Below are 21,326 nucleotides of genomic sequence, written 5' to 3' on the forward strand. Positions count from 1 at the left end.
CACCTTTATCCCAGGGTGTCTTTTTTGGGGGGAGTGTATATATGCACCTCTTGGCTGAAAATACCCACCAAGCTAATATCTACAATCCAAGAGAATCTGACTCCAAAACCAGCTCATATTACATCAAAACTGCCGCAGTGAAATCCCATGCAGAGACATCCAAACCAGATCAGACACTGATAGAGTAGATCTAGAGTGGAAATCCACACAGATCGATATCTTCCATATGTGTACAGTCAATTACCACAGGAAAATAGCCACATTAATGCAGCTCTGCAATGCTGAGCTCATTTAGCACTACTTTGAGCTCCTGCACATCCTGCCACGCAGTGATTGATTTCAAGAGGAGACCATTAATGGCTACCAATCTGAATAGAAATAGAAAGAAGAGCAGTCACCACCTTTTGGTGCAAAAACCTATCTAATAGATTAAAACCTTGGCCCCTGGCAGTAGGATTGCTGCAGGCACACATCGAGGCAGCAAGGCAAGACAGCCATCGAGGAGGCTTGCACTGGAGCCACCCAGCTGAACCCACTGACCACATCCCTACCAAGGGCCCAGTGGCTCATCCAGACATTCATCCCTTGGCCTAATGGAAACACTGCTGCCCCTGTTCCCAGAATGATCATGCTGTAGGGAAGCTCGGAGCTAAAATATGTAGAGTAAGGTGTTTGCTCACCTAAAAGATAAAAGCTGTATGAAGAGATAATCCAAACCAGGGTTCCATCTAGCCTGTGACTTCTTTCCAACAGTGGCCTTTACCAGATTGTAAAGGAAAACATTAGCACAATTTTTACCCAGAATACATTTTCAGCTGACTGACTTTCCCGAGCCAGAAATACTTTTTTTTTAAATTTAATAGGTAGACTTTTAAACAAATTTAACTGTTATCAAAACTCACATAAACTCATGTAAAGTTCCAACATTCATAGTGTTCTGTCAAGGAATCTCACAGCTTTGCAATCAATTAAGTAATTCTCCTTATGATTAATTCAATCTGATGCTTATTAGTTTCATTTGATGTCCTCAAATAACTTCGTTAGAAAAGCAAACTTAGCTCCCTGGTCATTCTGCTTCTCTCCTGTAGTTAGGAAACAGGACATAATCTCCTACATCTCACACTTGATTTTTCATCACAAATGGCCCTGCTAGACAAACTCTTCAGGTCAAAGGCATACAGCTGAACTACCGGTAACACTAACTTAATTTCAGAGATGGAAACACCACCATCCATCTTTCTATATATCTGAATGCCTCTTGGCTGTAACACCTACAGATTTACAACTGACCTCTGAAATAAAATGCAGTTCAGGTCAAAGTTGGGTTTTATTATGCTTTTTCCTTTACAAAAATGACATTGGTTTATGCTGAATAAGTTTTCCAGTCAAGCAAAAAATAAATTTCATTCTAAGAAGCTTTGAATTAAAATAAAATTGAATAAACTAAAAGATCAGATAGTCAGAGAAACAAAAATCACAACAATCTGCTGTCTTCAATATCATCTCTCAGAAAAACACTTTCACTGCCTCTGCTTCCATTACTGAACCTGTTGCACTTTGTATAATGTAATGCTCTTCTTAAATTGCAGTCATACTATCCCATTATGAGAGCATCCTCAATCACAAGACTAGACAGAAATTCTCCCTGTTACTTTGACTCGATGAAACCTTTACATATATTACAGAAATTTACAAGGGCACATAGTCACAGACCAGGGAGTAATGGCTCTAAACTGAAAGACGGTATACTTAGATCAGAAATGTAACAAAATTCTTTACTGTGAGGATGATGAGACACTTTCACAGGTTGTCCAGAGAAGTTCAAGGCCAGGTTGAATGAGGCCCTGAGCAACCTGGGCTAGAAGGTGTCCCTGCCCATGACAGGGAGTTGGAACTAGAGATCTTTAAAGACCCTTCCAACCCAAACCATTCAACAATTCTATGTGATAAATTCTAACAACAATAGTCACTTATGCAGGAGCATGTAAGATTGCTGCTGAATAGTTTTCAGGGCACCCATAAAGAGGAGACCCTGGTCCACAGCCTCTACCTGACTTTCAAAACACCACGCTCCCTGCAAGGTTGCTCTGGCCCAAGTAACCTTTACTTATCTTTGAGGAAGTGAAACAACTTTTGAGAGGAAAGAATAAAATACAGTGATTGCATGGCCCCTCCAGTTTAGTGGTCTGATAACTCCTCTGGAAGCTGCCGCCTCATGTCCCCCAGAGAGCGAAGGACGGAGAATGCAGGTTTCCCTTCAGAGGTGAGCTGAAAGCTGATTTTGACACTGCTTTTTTTACTCTTTCCTCTTTGTCATTTAAAAGCAATTTGGAATTAATTTTGTATCAAAATATGTTTGCTTGGCTTTAGTTAATATCCAGAAGTCTTTTTAGACCTGAAATTTGTAGATAGTAAAATTTATGCAGTGATGCAGCCAGCACTCCATTGAGAAATTATCACAAGGGCAAAAGAGACTTAAAAAATAGGTTATTTAAATTATTACAAGCCAAATAAAGAAACAGTATAGTTTAAATATATTGACACATACATTGAAAATTTTTAAAATGTACTACTGCCAAATGCACTAAGCATTTGTATTTTAAATTATTGATTACAAAAAAACCCACAAAACCTCCTAACCTGGTAAGGCATTCATTCACGACAATTTTTAGCTATAGGAATGAATTTGTTACCAAAATTTTAAAACAAATACCATGCAGTGAACATTCACATAATTTAAGAAACTTCAGCTTCAAATAATAATAATAATTATTACTATTATTATGTTAATAATAATAATACTGTCATATTATTGATTTCTAAATCAGTATTAGTTTTAAAATTTGGTTAGGTATTGACTTGGTATTACTTAAAATTTACTCAGTAAAACAGAATGCGATCTGGTCAATAATATTCAGGAGATAAAAATGTCAGTAAATTCCAAATCAGCTCCAAATATAATTCTCTGTATCATCACTTTTGAAAACAAAACCAAAAAAACCAACCAAACAAACAAATGAAACCAAAAAAGCCCACAAAAAACCAAGCAAATAAAATTTTGCGCATATCTACTTGAAGGCTGAGGCAACAACACTACAAAGGAGTGCCATTCTTTCTCTGTCTGATTAAAACAGAGAGGTTAAGGATGCTTCACAGACAAACCCAATGCAGTGAAGAGAGGCAAAAGCCCACTTGGTTTAATGCCTCCCAGAAAAGCCACATCTCCTTGTGCACACTTTGAGCATGGCAAGTACTTATTAATTAATGGTAGCTCATCTCACAGGGTGTAGCTCTATGGGGCAGAAGGAAGAGCAGCTGACAGACATTTAATTTGCACACAGACTCAATCATAAACTTCTAGAATAAAAGTCAAGTTTAAATACATCTACAACAGGAGAACTTCTTCTTTTATTATTTATTTTCCTTTATAACAAACATCCTGAAAGCAGAATGATATCCTGTCACTGTTTAATGCTTTTGGAGGTACAGCTGTTCTAAATCATTTATAATGAAATGATTTTCTGTGCCATCAAGCTTTCATTTATTGCTTGGCCAGAATAACTCAAGGCAAATTAACTTTTTTGCTAGGTAAGCCACACCTGTGGTAATTTTGTACAGAGTTTATGATCTTTCACATCACACATTACTGCTTTTAAAATGTTCCCTGTACAACTCACATCCTCTTTAAACAGAGTCAAGGAACCGTGATACACAAACATGTCAAGGTAAAGTTGCCAGACAGGGAATGAACCAGATATGCAAGTATAAAAGACAAACCAAAACAATTCTCCAAACACAGAAGACCATTTTGTACTTAGCAGACCCGATTCCCATCTTAGCATACTGGAAATCAAGGCTGACTTTACCAAAAGCAAAAGATTTGCAATAGTGCAGCACAGACACAGGAGCAAGGTGACCCAGGCTAGCAGCTCCACCAGGTAACACCTGCAGCCACTGTCTAGCTGGCAGCCACTGCCTGAATGCCTTGTCAGCCACTGCCCACTTGGCAGCTCTGGGCAGCCCATGACTGTGTTTAAATGTCTGTGTTCAATGGCAAGTTAATGGCAGCAAGGGGACAGCTAAGGAAACAGACAGGGAAGAGAGGGAGGGGGAACGTGGAGAGTGAGCAGGATGCTGTGGCTGGCAGTGGCTCCACAAGCCTTCCCTGAAGCAGACTCAAACTTGTGTCAAATTTTCTTTATTAACATCTTGCAAAATCTATAGGAACTACTATTTCCTTTTTCTCTCCCCCTCTCCCAAAATATTCTCCCACCCTGCATTTCTTCTCCCTCTGCATTTCTCATCCAGCTTATTCCTCATCTTTGGTATCTTTGGTTCTTACCACATTTTTCCATTCCTCCGTCCGTTCTCTAACTCCCAAGTTATCCTCAGTCTCTCTGCGTCTCGTCTCCTGCCACTGCCATGAACGATGCTTTCCTTCGGAAACTACTCCCACTAGCAACCGAGTGCTAGAACTCCCAGTGCATCCAGCCTCTGCTCGGCTTGATCCGGGTGGCTCTGGCAGCCTCTAATGGTGGGCAGAACGAAAACTGCTGCTCACAGGACAAGGATTCATGTCTGCCTGTCAACAGCTGAAGCTCAAGTGGAACAGTGGAAAGGTGAAGGATGAGCAGAAGGAGGTGTAGGTAGCTGTGGGATGTTGTGAGAGGAAGGTGTTGGGATAAAGCAAAGGGAAAGAAAACAAATATCTGTAAAGCCTGGGATGAATGAGGGCATCAGGAAGCAGCCAAGCTCCTCCCAGCTGCAGGGCTGCTTGGCAGGTACTGGAAAGTGCCCCAGGCCAGGCGCTGTAGGCGTGGTGGAGGGCAGGGACAGCTCTGGCTTCGCTGCCCTGACTTACCCTTGGAGCCCTCCGGTTCAACTGGACTCGGCGCCATGGGGGGCTTTGAGGCCCAGAGCCCAGGGAAATGGCAGCAGCCTAGGCCAGGCCGTGCATGTCCAGCCTGGGCATGGCCAAGGCTCTAACTTGGGGCCAAGGTGTGCTTTGCCCGCTGAGGGCACTGAACTACTCAGCTGTTCCTCAACCCTGGTTAAATTTCTCCCCGCTGACACCAGCACTCTCTGTACCGTGTTCAGGTTTGTGCAGGAAAACCAGTTACAACAGATAACCCAGGAGGCAATTCCAGGTTCAGGATTTTTACAAGTACTTTTCATCTGTGCCTCTCAAAGGGCTTTGCAAATATGAACTCGTTACAGCTTCACAATAATCCCCGTGAGGCAAAGATAATGATCACTGTATCCATTTTACAAATGGGGAAACTTGAGCATAAAAGAAGAAAAGCGTTTCCAAAGATCAGGCCCAGCAAGTTGAGCACAAAATGAAGCAGCACTGCCACCCCAGCACTTGCACCAACAAGCAGAAAACCTTCCTTCCTGCTCTGATGTGATTGGGATAGCTATTCCCAACATAGGTGTAGCCTAAAAGAGAATGGGGGAGGAGAAAACACGTCGTTCAAGTTCAGTAAGAAACTTCACCAGCTTCAGAGCATTAATACCATTAGGCTACATACAACATAGCTGCAACTCAGAGCAGAGTGCAAATAGGTAGGTAGGAAAAAAAACAAACAAAGCTTGGTTTTGGTTTGCTATGATTCTGAGTAACACACAGGATGGCATGACATAAGCAGTACACTGAAACAAAGTATTCCTACGTCTTGCGAGCTTGCTATTAAAATTCACATGCTGTGGGGAAATAAATTTAGAACCCCTGCTATAACAGTTGCACTAAAAGTGGAGTAAGGAATGTGACAACAATGATGAGATACTGTCGGGAAATATGGTTTGGTTAAAAGCTGAAAGTTCAAACTGCTTATACAAACCACAGCCAAGAGTTTTGACAGCATATGAACTGTCTCACAGTGTACTAGTTGTTTTGCCTGTCAGAAGCAAAACGATGACCAAGCTTTTCCTTAAAAGTTTTAGAATCAGATCTTCGATGGTTAAAAGGAACTTTTTTTTTTTTAATGATAACCTAAGTCAGTTACTTTTTTGCCTAAAATCTTATTTTCAGGTTTTGTGGAAATTGAAATAAATGAAAATTTCAGTAACACCCCAGAGGGTTACACCTGTCGAGTACAAGAACAGATGAGAAATATTTTTCCCTTGACTAACACTGACTTCACAGAGAGCTGATGATTTCTAACGTATGTAACCACAGACAGCTTCTTTCTCCAGATGAATTGTCACTGAGCTATTTAAACTCGTAACTGTAGGATTAGTGCAGACATGTTGATGAAATAATGGCCAGTCTTCGTGAACGAAGATTTGGGGAAAGGTCTTTTTACCTTTCCAGCCTGCGCAATGGATTTTTTAGGTGAGACACAGCCTGCGCTGAACTGAGCCCACCCTTTAATCCTAAGGTTCATCTGCCGGGGCCGAGCAAGCTTGGACAATGGCAGTGAGGTCCTCAGGACGTAGGTTTGTTTAGAGTGACCTTCTCATAGATGGATGGCCTTACAGGGCTAACGGGCTCCATCTGCCCGGGGGACTGGCTGGGATTCGAACCTGGGTCGCAGAGGTGGGAGTCCTGCATGCTAACCACTAGGCCACCAGGGGTCCCTGTTGATGAAATAATCACTTGTATTTGGCTGCATGGTGCTGTTCTGCTGCTGCAGCACTCTGGGGTGATTGTAGTTTCAGGTAGGATGGATAATAAAGGAACTCTTGGGAGAGAGACCTCTTAACCAGTTCAGTACCATTGCATGGAATCTCTAGTGCAATGAGTATTACATAATCTAAAGTCCTAGTACCATACTACTTTGCTTAAGTGTTATTCAGAAGCAGTAGAATTCAATTAGTGGAAAGCAGCTCAGAAACATACGGGGGAAGAAGCTGATCCTTTGTGTTACAAAAGGAAACTTCTATAAAAATGTCCATCACTGATGTCTATAAAGAGGTCCTGAAAATTCATCAGTTTCAAATACCACAAGCCAGAGAGGTACCTTTTTCACTCATTAAATTCTATTCTCTTTACCTGACAATTTAGCTGTTAAAACATAATTTTCCTTTCCTTTTTTGCATCACATATAAGAATTGCTACAGCCTACCAAATTATTTTCAAAATAGGAAAAGCATAATATAAATAATGATAAATAATAAAGTATAATTGAATTCAGAGACACACTGGGTATCTGCAATACTGAACAAGCAATGCAAACTTCAAATAGGAAAAGAAGAGAAAAGAAGGATTGGGCCAAAGAAAAGTGATATAGTGCAGGCAACGGAGAACAAAATTACATGATCACATATTCCATTGATGAAAAGATATATAAGTTGTTAATTTAAAACATGAGCTATGGTAAGATATGTTCAACTTTGAAAATAATATAGGAAAATCAGATTTTGATTTTGTGACCTGCCTTTTTTCATGTAGATCTCCTGTGGTATTTTTTTTTTTTTTAATTCCATGGTAGCTCAGAAAATGATACACACAGATACACAGACAAACAGAGTTAATAAGATCAAACTTCCTAACACAAACCAGGACAGAGTGAGCAGTCAATAAATCATGATTTAATTTATGACTGTCTGCAAAGCAAGCATATTTTGCCAAATGGGGTGAATGCCTCTTTATTAACTTACTGCTAAATTATGTACTGAACTAACAGCATTGTCAGAGGCCTGTAAACAATGCAGATATGAATCAGTGTTTTGTGGTAGCACCGTAATTATAATAACATCCTGAACAAGCTGTATGCCATTGCAAGGCACATAGACCTGATACTGATAGGCTCAAAACAAGATCAAAAGTTAACAAATAGGGACTTAGGCAGTGAATCACAAAGCAGACATACTTCTATTTTGATATATATCTATGGTGAAATAAAGCCAGTTCCCAAGCTGGATTAGGGACACATGACACGCTTGTAAAGAACATGATCTCTACTGGCAATAGCTCTTCACATTAATCTGAAAAAGCCCAACAGCATCACTCTCAATTCACTTTTTAGTAAGCAATCTAGAGATACAAATGGACACCAATGGGCAACAACTGTGTGCCTCCTGCTGCTGGAGGGATCTAGGCTTCAGACTTTTCATCAGAGGCAAAGCTTAGCCCATGGGGAAACAGCTCTCACGTGAGGACTCAATTCTGCTTCCTCTCCTCCATTTCTTCTTACCTTTCTCGGGTAAACTACACAAAATACCAGTGTTTCTTAATTCCAGTTTTCAAGCTTTGAATCAATGGCATGAAGTTGTAATTTTTCCTCTCTATTTCATTTTAGTGAAACACAGACATATTTTTAAAATTCTGATCAGAATGCAATCTTTAAATTACTTTTTTCTTTTTTCTTTTTTTTAATTCAGAAATATCCATGAGAAAGGGTCTTCAGAGTTCCTCTCTTGCTACTTATGCATCTCCTGCTACATAGCTAAATTTATAATCCTTTGACATATCATAGTGGGTTAGTCGACAAATGAAGGGAACACAAATCTGATTTGTTTAAAGCCTTTCCTGCTAGGCATTTAACTGAAGCCTGTAAGGCACAGAAATATGAGAGAAGGAATCGCTATTCTATTCCAAGCTTTCTCCTTGATTTACTAGTTGACTGAGGGCAAGTTATTCGGATTCTTGGCTCCTGCCATTAGCATGTGCATAACATTCCTTTCCTCACACCAAATCACTTTGAGAGCTGGGGGATGGAAAGGGGTGGGGGTGGATCCAATGGGAGAAACTGATATAGTGGTGGCAGAAAAACATAGCATGCCTAAAAAATGCTGCAGTTTCACAATCTTAAACCTCCTGACACTCAGTAATTAAAATAATATCAAGAAAGATACATAAACTAAGGAAAGATGAACACTGCACAGCCTTAATACTTTTTAACCTATGGTATTCAGTTAGCTGGGGGTATCAGTGCTGTTTCTAGTTGTTCTGTTAAAGGTAGCTCTCCACCAATGTACTTTGCTCAACCTGTTTAAGTTCTCCTTAAAAATGTCCACAATCCTAAGGGAAAAAATTGATAGGTTCACAAAGGTAAAAAGACTGGAAACCAGTTTCTGAGAAGAAAGAATGAATGAAACAGCTACAGGTCTGGGCAGCTAACCAGGGCAATATGCCTCCTCCAGGCACAACCACTTTCTTCCCTTTGACTCACCCCTCACATCGACCTTCTTTTCTCTTCAGTACAACTAAGGCTTAAATACCAAAATAATCTTTGGTACCAACATTAACTCTTGAAACTCAAGCTAAAGACTATCCAAATCTATCTCATAGTCCTGCGAATAAACTCATGCATATTCAGTCACATATGCAATAACAGACTTTTGTATCACAGGTTCAATAAGATTCCTGTGACCAAGAGATTGGTATATAACATAAGGTTTGAATCCTTGTTCTATCCAAGACTCTTTTATTTGCTTTTTTTCAGATCCCAAGATTGTTTAAAATTCACATTTTCATACTTGTCTTCACAAGAAGGAAAAGTGTATTTTTGACAGCAATAGATAAGGAACTCATATGACCCTCTCATTCCTGCACACAGAGTTTTGAGAAAAATATCTCTAAGATCAGAATTGGACTCTGTGAAGCTATAATCAACAAAAATGATTCTTGACTAAAAACAGCTTTGGTTTATGGTTGCTGAAGATGAAATCATATTTGAGGAGCCTGTGCTCTTTTAAACTTGATCATAATTGAAACCTTTGCATTATTCTTTTAGGTTTTTTTCCCCTCCAATCAAGTTATACAACTACACTGTGCTTCTAATTCCATAAGCTGATCAACCATGTTTTCACAGAGTATGATGAATGGTTTACATGTGTGTTGCCTTTTGAAAGCCAGAATTTCACTTATGATCGATAAATGTCAATAGAAGTAACTACTGTATATTGTATTGAAGTTCTTTGCTTTATATAGGCAGTTGAAACAAGCACTGCATTTTTTTGTCTGACACAAACTCAAATGAAACAAAAGAAGGCACTGAGCTATAATTACTGGAATCTTCTTTCTTCCAGAGAGGAAAAAAAATCTAAATTCAGAGCTTCTTTATTAAAAAGTACATGTTTGCCCATGGACAACTGACATTTATGAGATAAAAGCAGAAGTTTTTATGCATCAAAAGTCTCAAAAGATCAAACTGTTAAGAGAAGTTCTCCTTCAACTCAGTGGGAATGGTTACTACTTTCAGAGGTTTTATATTCTTTGTCTACTGCTGACTTGAAACACAAAACCTTCAGAGAAACATGGTATGCACCATTCAGAAAAAAAATAATTAATTTAGTTCCAAGGTTATTATATTCACATTTAGATAAATAATTAAATCTAAAATAATTTTTATATTCCATGAAATTATTTGCTGTATATTATTTATTATATATAAAATTATTTTCTATATATTATAAGGACTTCATAAAAGATTCCACAGCTTGCCTTATTTTGCAAGATGAGGAGTTAGTGTACTTATATAAAATGCCTTCTAAAATCTGAGTTGTGCAGTGTGGTGGTTCTTACACTAGTTCTAGAAATCAGTGCATTTCAGGGAGAGTAGTATGTAAACATATTAGTTATTACTTCCTTGAGGAGAGCACTGGAGGTGGTGCTGATCTCTTCTCTCTGGTGACCAGCAACAGGACATGAGGAAAATGAATGAAGCTGCTTGGGGGAAGTTCAGATTGGACATGAATAAAAGATTCTCCACACAGAGTGTGGTCAGTCACTTGAACAGGCTCACCAGCGAAGTGGCTATGGCATCACACCTGTCAGAGCTCAAGGAGCATCTGAATGACGCTCTTAGTCATATGGTTTAGTTCTAGGTAGTCCCAAGAGGACCAGGGAGTTGGACTTAATTATTCTTATGGGTCCCTTTCAACTTGAGATATTCTGTGATTCTGTGCTGCTATGATTAGTATTTGAAGGTTCAGGAAGTCTTTCAAAAACAGGAATGCTTTATTAAAATGAATGTAGTCTTAAGTGGCTGCTAACTATTGGCTTTTTTTAAGCAGAGAAATGGGACACAAAGTGATACAAACCCACACTATGCATTGTATCTACTGTCAATAAAAGTACTATTCTCCACCAAAGAAAAAACCTAGGAACTTAATCACCTTTGTTTGTCTTACACTCAGATTTTATATACAAGAATAATCTGCAGAATCAGAGAACAATTCAGGTTGGAAGGGACCTTTGGAGGTCATCTAGTCCAATCTCCTGCTCAAAGCAGGACCAATTTGAAAGTTCAATCATATTGTTCAGGAGTTTGTTCATATGAATTTTGAGTCTCTCTGAGGACAGAGATCTCAGAATCTCACAGAATCACCAGTTACAGTGTCTTTCTATCCTCATGAAAAAGATCTTTTTTATCCTCAGACCAAATTGAAATTTTCCTTATTGCAACATGTGACTGCTGCATCCAGTTCTTTCTCTGTGCATGTCTGCTGACCTCCATGCTGGCCTTCAGTGCTGCCAGGGCACACTGCTGACTCAGGCCAAATCACAGAATGAAAGTATCATTTAGGTTGGAAAGCACCTCTTGAGATCCCCTTGTCAAACTCTCTCTGCTGAAGCAAGTTTAGCTAGAACATGTTGCCAAGAAGATGTCTAATCAGGTTTTAAATATCACAGAATCACAAAATATGATGAGTTGGAAGGTATCTGAAAGAATCATCAAACCCAACTCCTAGCCCTGCACAGGACCACTCTCAAGAGTCACACTTAGGTGCCTGAGTGTATCCAAATGCTTCCTGAACTCTGCCAGGTTTGGTGCTGTGACCACTTCCTGGGGAGTCTGTTCCAGTACCCTCTGGGTGAAGAACCTTTTCCTAATATCCAACCTAAACCTCCCCTGACACAGCTTCAGGCCATTCCCGTGGGTCCTGTCACTGGTCACCCCAGAGAAGAGATCAGTGCCTAACTCTCCTCTTCCCCTCATGGGGGAGTTGTAAACTGCAATGAGGTCTCCCCTCAGTCTTCTCTTCTCCAGGCTGAACAGATCAAGTGACCTCAGCTGCTCCTCACACAGCTTCCCCTCAAGGCCCTTCATCATCTTTGTTGCCCTCCTTTGGACCTCTCTAACAGCTTAATATCTTTCCTATATTGTGGTGCCCAAAACCACACACAATATTCAAGGTGAGGCTTCACCAGTGCAGAGCAGAGCAGGACAATCCCCTCTGTTGACCAGCTGGTGACACTTTGCCTGATGCCTCCCAGGACATGGTTGGCCCTCCTGGCTGCCAGGGCACTGCTGACTCATATTCAACTTGCCCTTGACCAGGACCCCCAGGTCCCTTTCTGTGGCATTGTTTTCCAGCATCTCATTCCCCAGTCTGTACACATATCCTGGGTTGCCCCATCCCAGTTGCAGAATCTGACACTTTCCCTTGTTGAACTTCATCTGGTTGGTGATTGCTCAGTCCTCTAATTTGTCTCTCTGCAGGGCCTCTCTGCCTTCGAGGGAGTCAATAGTTCCTCCCAGTTTTGTGTCATCCACAAACTTGCTTAGCACCCCTTCCAGTCCTGCGTCCAAGTCATTTATGATGATGTTGAAGGGCACAGGGCCTAAGACAGAGCCCTGCAGAACCCCACTAGTGAGAGGTCCCCAGTCCGATGCAACCCCATTCACTATTACCCTCTGTGCTCGGCCCGTGAGCCAACTGGTCACCCACTGCATGATGTGTTTATCCAGCCGCGTGCTGGTCAATTTGTCCAGAAGGATTACCTTGGGTTACCTTGTCATAGAAGGAAATCAGGTTTGATAAGCAGGACTTTCCTCTCATGAAGCCATCCAAGGGTAGACACTCCAGAACGTCTCTGGGCAACCTATGTGCAGAGTCAGTGACTCTCACAGTAAAAAAACGTTTCCTCATGATAAGACGAAATATCATGTGTTTTGTGTTCATTGCTTTTTGCCCTTTCACTAGGCCCTACTGATATGTTTGGCTCCTTTGTCTTCATTCCCTCCCAAAAGGTATTTATAGCTGATATTTATGTACTTATAACTATATGTTTCCCACTGAAGAGTCTTCCCACATGCGGGAGGTTGCATTTGCTTCTGTTGGATTTACGTGAAACTTCAGCTGACCTACTCCTCCCTTGCCAACCCATATATACATGTAAAAGATTTGCAAGGGTCTGAAGCATTAAGTCAATTTCTTGCAGGTCACTTTCATAGTCTTGCTGTTTGAAGAACTTCACATAGCTATGTTAGATCAAAGGGACTTCATGTAAAATGCAGTAGAAGTGATTTTACAGGCTTTTATGATTTAAAACCAGAAGTAGATATAGAAGCCAGTTCAGACAGTCCACACTGCTATATAATGTAGACTGTCTGCAGGCAGAGGCTGAAGCAAAAATGGACACAAAAAAGTATATATTTTTCAGTCCATAAACACCAATCTCTGATTCTTAGGTAATTAAAAGTTGTTCTTTTGCTAGGAACCTAGGTTATCACTATTCTTGGTAAATGTTAATAAATGTTGTTGAGCTTTTGTTCCTATAGAGTGGCCTTAGCTGATAAACTCTCTCTATTATCAAAAATTAATTATCATGTAAGTCAGTAGAGACGGCCCCAGGATATGCCCCTTCAGTGGCATATCAGTAATCATCACTGATAACTACATTTTCAGGTGTTCATAAAATGTGACAGGAGATGCAGGTCTTTGTAGCAAAGTGAAACCTACTTACCAGATAAAACAAGGAAAGGAGAAAACTTTCTGAAATCTATGAGAATTGGAAAAATGACCACACCAAATATATTATTAGAATATTAATCTAAGTCTTAGTTATAAGATAAGTATACTTGTACTACTACACTTTTATTACAAAACACAAAGTTTGCTAGGTCTAATTTTAATATTTTATTAATTTTAATATTTTAATTGTATTAGTATGCTATTTTTTGTGGGTTTAGAAGGTCTTTCTAAGATATTTATGAAACAAATAATCATGAGTTCAATTTACAGCGGTTAGTACTAGATTGAGTTATGAAATGTTTGATTTCATACAAAGATAGCAAGACAAAATACTGCAATGGCTTCTGTCTTAATAGCTTAAACTAAAAAAGCCTTCAAATTTAATAAAAAACTCTACTATAAAGATACTATTGTTTTTTTGCAAGGAATTTTTTCTTGTTTTCAGAAAAATAGTTGGATGTTTAAGACCCCCTATGTTGTTCATCCTATCAAATTTAACAGCATGATTTCCAGATATTGCTATTTCTTCGTGCTCTCTTTTCCATGAAGCTCATCTGGACCAATGCAGACATTTACAGTACAGATCACTACAGCTGGACTAGTTAAAGAAACTCCTTTTCTTTTGACTCACCAATGAAAAATTTTACTCTCCTGTTATATTTTAGACATTTACTTTAGGATGAGATGAATCACAACCTAGAAATGCTTAGGTTTTTCTTCACTGACTATTAGGAGATTCTAAGCTAAAGGGTAGATAGCTGCACTTTAGTCATAAAGTTACATGAGATTGGTCCTACTCCTTTTGTCTGAAATTTTATTTAAAATGCAAATTCTTTACGCACTGCCAATCACCGTGACTCGTCATCACTATTGTAGTAAAAAAAAAAGAATCATTTCCAAAATCAAATTGCTAAGCATACATAGCATAAGAAATATCCAAAACTTCCCCTAAAAACTGGACAACTTTTAACTTTGAATTAAAGGAAAAGGCTTTGGGAAAAATTGTTGTTGCTACCATCTGGTTACATTTCATGAATTTTAGACCACCTGTTTTTGGCAAAGGCTCCCAGAGTTGATTCCAGTGCTGAGATCGTGAAAGCATCAGAATTTTATCCCAAGTCTTTCCAGTTAAATTGCTTATGTGGAGCATCAGCAGGCTTCATGACCAATAGATAGGCGGCAGCCTCTGTGATAGCCGGAAGCCTTTCTGCATTCAGTCCATAAGGAAAGACAAGCACAAGCATTTCTTCTAAATGAAGAATAATGTGGCAATGGATGTTTGGAAAGAGTCCTGCCAAAGGTGGATTGATGAATCAGAAGTTTTTAATGTTGTTTAAACTCATGTTAAGAGGGCTCTTTACAGAGCCACTGCGTTTTCCCCTATACCTCCACTGTAAATCCCTTATCTCTCGGGTAGGAGTGTCCTGGGAAGATGTCCCAAGGTGTTCTCATTTGTCCTTTGTTAACCCCTTCCTTATTGGCTGTAAACCCTTTACCTTGATTGTGACCCCTCACCTGTGATTGGTCCCCAAGGGCTATATATAGCCCCCTCCCACATTAAACTTCCTCTTTCGTCCTCTCTCCCCTGGTGCTCTGGTGAGTGCTCCGTCTTGGGGTCACCTGGCCACGTGGTGGGGGGAGGGTGGAAGGGCATACTCCTTCCAGGTAATGAACTGAAACGAGGCCTGAAGGATCTCCCTCATCCCAAACATCTACCGTTAGAATAAAATCTAAGCATTTACTTCTAAAAAAAAAGTTTCTCTTGTTTAAGAGATATAGTATGATGTATTTGAGAACCATATCAAGTGACCTCTGTATCCATTTAAGGAGCCACAGCAATAAACTACTCTGGATATGACTTAAAACATAGAGATTAGCCACCATATCTTCATGGAGCAAAAATACCACTTGGAAACAGCACACCTCATTACTGCAGTCAAATAACTGGAAATGTCTACAAATAGCTATGGTCATTTAGTAATAGCTTTGTAGTTTGGGAAGTCTTGATAGCTTTAATGTATAACACCAATGTGTAGTTCTTCAGCCATGAACATACAAAGACCAAGCAGAAGAGATGGATGCATACTGATATGCTGGTTTCCTCCTCCTGTGCCCATATCGCCTTTTGTACTAAAGGAAATAACTGGTACAAAGATGGAGGCAGCACCATCAAAAGCCTCTTTATACAGGACTTAACTAAACTTATTCAGTTGCTTTAAGCTACTTAAGTCAGCTCTTTTAGCAGAAAGGAGTCATGTCATTTACTTCCCCTGACCCCATGAAAGACCCAGCTGGCATTTGACTCCTAGAGAATAATTATAATAATTATGCATTTCATTTCCAAACATAAATAATAAGTTTGTTTTTACCTGAGTCTTCCATCCTCTGCTGCAGCTCCTCCTGGTATAATCTTAGTAATGAATATCCCAGGATCATCCCCAATGTGTGGGTTATCTGTTCCTCCAGCAATACTGAACCCCAGGCCGGAATTCCCCTGGAAAAATAATGAAAAGTAAATCCACCACCCAGATGCTAGATTTCTACAGAATTCATTTGCAGTGCACAAGAAAAGTATCCTTGCTTCTTAAAGAAAGTACTTTATTTGCCAACTCCATACTTGAAGGCAGGTGACTCAGTCAGAAAAATTAATTGTCAGTTAAAGAACAGAGGCTGTGAACACAAAGATTTCCCAGAGTTAATGACAGAGTTAATGGATACCCCTACAGAAACAGGATTTGACCTAAATTTGTTTTCAAAAGAAGTCATGTAAATTAGCATCTGAACTCCAATATTAATTCACCCAAGTTAATGAAAGCTAGAGGCTAAAAACACTTCAGAGCTTTGAAAAACACTTTTCAAACCACCATAATTTATAAACAGAAACAGCGAAAACCATTTAACTCTGAGGTATTTTACTATACTAGTTTCTGTTGAAAAGTGATCATTGCTCAGATTCACATGCTTTAAAAACAAAAAAAAACCCCCACAAATCCACAAAACAAGACTGTTTCTTTCATCTTAGTGATCTGCTAGAATTAAATGTTTCAAAGAGATTATGAGATCTTCCTTATTGCTTCTATTATTTTTGGGAATATCATGAAAGATAAATGGGCATGTATACACACATATACACTTAGAAATTAAGTCACCGTTTTTCACAAACAATTCAAACCAACCATTCTAATTATTTTTTGGATGTATATATCAGTTACTATGCTTTTCTGTATAAGTCAACATTATGTATATATTATTTATTAATTGTTTTCTGTATAAATTAACTTATTTTCCAAGAAGAAATAACTTGTTTTTCTTTTTCTCCCTTATTTATTAAATGGCACATGCAGGTTTATGAACCCTCTATGCATAGCGGGTGTCATAAAATTCTATGCAATACTTGATTCTTTAAATCTCTCTCAGCCAAAAGTATTTTTATAGTTAGGTATTTAGGCTTATCACAATGATGTAACTATATATATATATTGCAGAATATGTACACTATTGCAAATTAAATATATTAAGGGCATTAAAATACTTCTATTTCATCAGCTTCTCAGATTATTTGGAGTTTGTTTCTTCAACTGTTGCTCGTGGTCAGGTATCTAGTTCTGTTCTAGTGAGAAAAGTTATTAATAAAAATGGCACCTCCATACTTTTTTTTTCTGAATAATTTAAATCAAATCTCATATCTGCATTTTTTAACTGTACTTCAATTAGTAGATCAGACATGCATTTTGTGTGTGAAAGACTTTATGTTGCCTGCCTGCAGCATGTCAAATTCTCAGTTTTGTTATCAGTATTCTACATTTACAAAAGATGCAGTTCTCATTACTCAAGAGATACACATGCAATCTTCAGCTGCAGATTATATGCTATCAGCATATAATTGTGAACTAATTTATAATCCAAGGAAATCGATTTAGGACTACACATATCTTAATATTTCTCATCTAGCTATAATATGAAAAACATTATAGTACTGAAACACTCTATATATTTTCTGTACAGTTAGTAAACACCTCCAGGCCAGCATTATAAATCTTTGATTTAATCTCCCTTTCATCATTAGTATCATCTCAGATTCAGGTTATTCTCCCAATATTTTAACACATGCCTAATTATACAGTACACCCTACAGTGACATGCACTCTATAAATAAAAATATTTTCCTGAAAACTTTTCTATATATCATATTATTAATTAAGCTAATTGTCCAACACATAGGAAGGAAAAAAAGACTACTCACACACACTTCAGGAAGCCTGGAATAAAAGTTTTAAAACACAAGTAAAACCAAAGGTAAATTTCTAGAAATTTTGAGTATTATTTGATTTCCAAGAAGAAAAAACAACAAAACTCTAAAAATAAAATAAAATTGTTGTGTTTCTTCTTAACTTCAAAGAGATTTAAAAAATATGCAGAAATCTGTGTTTCTGAAGAGAGGTAGATTTCTAAATCCCCAAAACCTACTTTTGATAGGAAAGGAGAAAGAGCAGGGTAGCAAAGAGAAATCTGAGTGTAATTATTAGCACAAAACACAAACAGCCATATCGTAATAAAAAAAGGGTGCCTGAAGAGCTTTAAAAACTATCAAATCTTGACTGTTATGTGGGGTGTGCTTAGCTGTTACAGTTCATCACATAAACTTCATTAGACTTTTTAGCAGGAAATAATTTCTGAAAAGGTTTCACACTTTCCCTGCACTGTTTTCCTCCTACCATATCTTTTTCCATTAACATTTCAGAACTAAAAAATATAGCAATGCTGACTATAAGCAAAGATGTGGTAAAACTGCTAAAGACTTCTCAGGAGAATCAGTGCTAGCCTTGATATTTATCCATAAATGTGCATCTGTTACACTGTAAGACTATTCCAATTCTGCCCCTTAGGAGTAACCTTTAAAAAGAATAGGGCAGTACTCCTCACTGGCACTTCTGCATCCAGAAAATTTCAAGCAATTATTCTGGCTGCAGTCCTTGACTTGATCAACAGGATCTACAGGCTGTCAGGCACTAGCTGCCTCGGCAGCTAGGTATATCCCTTCAAGGCTTTCCTGCACCAGAAACTGTGCTGCAAAAGCTAAGAGCAATTACACTTTTTTTTCACTATGGTTCTTGAAGGGTCTGCATTGCCTACACGGAAAAATCTTCTGTCTTTGTACCTCAGATCAAGGCCAACAAGGCTAAAAGCATATCTACAATCACTCATGGGTAAACTGGCCTTTTAAGAACCTTGGGTTGAAAAATAATGCAATAGGAATACTCTGGTTAAAAGCTACTGTATTTCAGTTCTGAGCAGCAATACTGATGTGCTGATCTCTCCTCTTCCCTCATGCTTCCCTCCATGCTCTGCATCTAGTGTGCAGGTTCACCAGCATATGGTTGCTATATTAAAAACTTAGTTTGTAGTTGCCAAGATGTAATTTTAAATTCCAAATAAATACTGCCTACTACTGCAGTGATTCCTGAACATTTCTGCAAGGGTTAGCTCCCCACCCTTTACTTTTTGCACCTCCTTTGTCCCCATCCCAGAAAAAAAGAGTGTGGTAATTATCTTCACAGCTTTTCTTGGCATATCTGTCTGCCTCCCATTTCATGTTAACCAATGAAAATGCTGCCACTCAGTCCAAAACAATGACTGAACCATCACTTAGCCATGGCATTTTCCAAGGTGGAACATTCATGCTTTCCCTCACGCTGGTTCATGTTTGGGAGTGGCTCCCCATAAATATCTGTCAAGTTAATTCACTGTCCTCTTTCTATTCCAAGACTTACATCTCTTGGATGCTTACAAAGCAAGTTAACAATGAGCTCAGAGGCCTGTTGACAATGCAGATAAATGCTCAATAAGAACTAATAGCAGCTGATACAGAGGAGAACAGATGCTAAGCAACAGAAGTCTTCCTCCTTTAGAATACTTAATTGATCCTTTTTAATTGAGATTCATATTTAGGCCTAAATATACTTGCCTGTTTTGTTTCAGGATTCTTCAGTAGAATCGTCTATGCAAAAATCCCAAAACACATGTATATGGGACAAAAAAACCTGAAGAAGTCTCAGACCTACAAACTTAAATGGCATTGCCGAAACGTTATTCACATGTCAAATATATAATATATATAATTCTATGATTATATGGAGGGTTCATATCAAAATAATTTTGTGTTCAATTTTTATTAGCTAAATTATCTCTTGACCTAAATCTTTCCATGTCTTTGTCCAAGCTGTCAATTTCTATTACTAAAAAAACCTCATATAATTAGTTACTGACTATATAAGGGAGATTTGCATAAAATTGCACAGCAATAGATGGATGAACGTACTTTTTAATTGTTAGTTTAGTTTCTCACTAGCTTCCCCGCCTGCTGTTGCAAGGCTCCAGTCATGCACACAGCCTGACAAAAGGCTTCGCGTAGCACAGCGTGCCCAGTTTGACTGAAAAAAACTCACTGCCTCAGTTTCCTCCTATTCGTGCTGGATACCTCATGCTTCTCAGAGATTTACCACCAAGCTCAAATTTCTCTCTTGGCTCAGCTTTACTTTTCAAACATAGAAAATTAGGTCAACTACCACAACAAAACAATTTCTCCCAACCCAACACTTGAGGCCGCCTTTCTACTCTCCTCTGAAGGGAAGGTCAGCATTTCTTCTTAAGGTTTATTACACCAGCCTGCCTCCTTTATGACTTTCTCAAATGGGGCTTTACACCTACACAAGGACCAGCTGGGTTCTTTGTAGCTCAGCCTGAGCAGGGAAGAGACCTGGCTGTAATTCTTCTGGCCTGGGGGGTCAGACGACGTCAGGCAGAGACATGGCATGACAGCAGATAACTGGTGTTATACCTTCTCCCAAAACTGAAACACAACACTTGGGGTCAGAATAATGGATGACTCACAACTACGGAAAGAAAATAAAACATGAAAGTTGTGGCCAGTTTGAATCTCTTCCCTCAACACTGTTATACTTCCAAATAAGGATCACCAAATAAAGTAAGAATTCCCAGCAGGTACTAGTTTTGGGTAGACAGAAGGCCATGAGACCCATCTTCTTCTTGCTCAGGCTTTCATCTTATGTTTTTTTCCATTTACACACTTTTAGGTGCAGCCATATATCAGGTTGCAACTTCATAAGGCTGCAGCATTTTTATTTTGCCAGAGAGTAATGCTCAGAAGTGCTCCATACTGACTTCTGTGGAAACAGAGTATACAACAAGAACTTCTGAAGTTATTTTCCCATGACATTGCAGCTTTCCATGGATGGTAGCCTCCTGTACACTTCTACAAATTATTTCCTCCTTATTGTGTCCAATTTGTCTTTTTTTTTTTAGGGCTGCATTTGGCTTAGAACATAGTTTGATTACCCATGATACAAAGTCATTCAGTCTTTAATAAAATCACAGAAGAATGTAAGTCCAAGAAGCAGAAACGAGATCACAAACGCACATCAGAAGCAGACGAAATACTTCCCTGCGTAAGGGCCAAGTGATTTGTGTTTTAACGTATTAAATAGGCTTACCACAATCACATGGAAGTTGTTCTCCATTTTACTTTCTTTTTAATTCTAATCAATATGGTGACAGCAGAACTCACATAGAATGCTTTTTGAATGAGCTAATTACTTCAGTGCTCCTAAAATAACTTCTCATAATCTTCTGAAGTGACATGACTTTAAAGATCTCTAGCA

The 21,326-nt window shown here is 38.8% G+C and overlaps 1 protein-coding gene across 17 annotated transcripts in view; it reads right to left on the reverse strand.

Annotated features, from left to right (window-relative positions):
* DLG2 (discs large MAGUK scaffold protein 2) overlaps positions 1 to 21,326 on the reverse strand; it is a 1,039,246-nt gene that overhangs the window by 326,949 nt on the left and 690,971 nt on the right. For all 17 annotated transcript variants that reach the window (XM_027677513.1, XM_027677512.1, XM_027677530.1 and 14 more), the window contains one exon: positions 16,017 to 16,141. In XM_027677513.1, the coding sequence (XP_027533314.1) occupies positions 16,017 to 16,141 (125 nt within the window). The remainder of the gene's footprint in view (positions 1 to 16,016; positions 16,142 to 21,326) is intronic.

Source organism: Neopelma chrysocephalum, unplaced genomic scaffold (assembly GCF_003984885.1).
Source record: "Neopelma chrysocephalum unplaced genomic scaffold, ASM398488v2 Primary Assembly neopelma1_43, whole genome shotgun sequence".
Taxonomy (NCBI): Eukaryota; Metazoa; Chordata; class Aves; order Passeriformes; family Pipridae; genus Neopelma; species Neopelma chrysocephalum.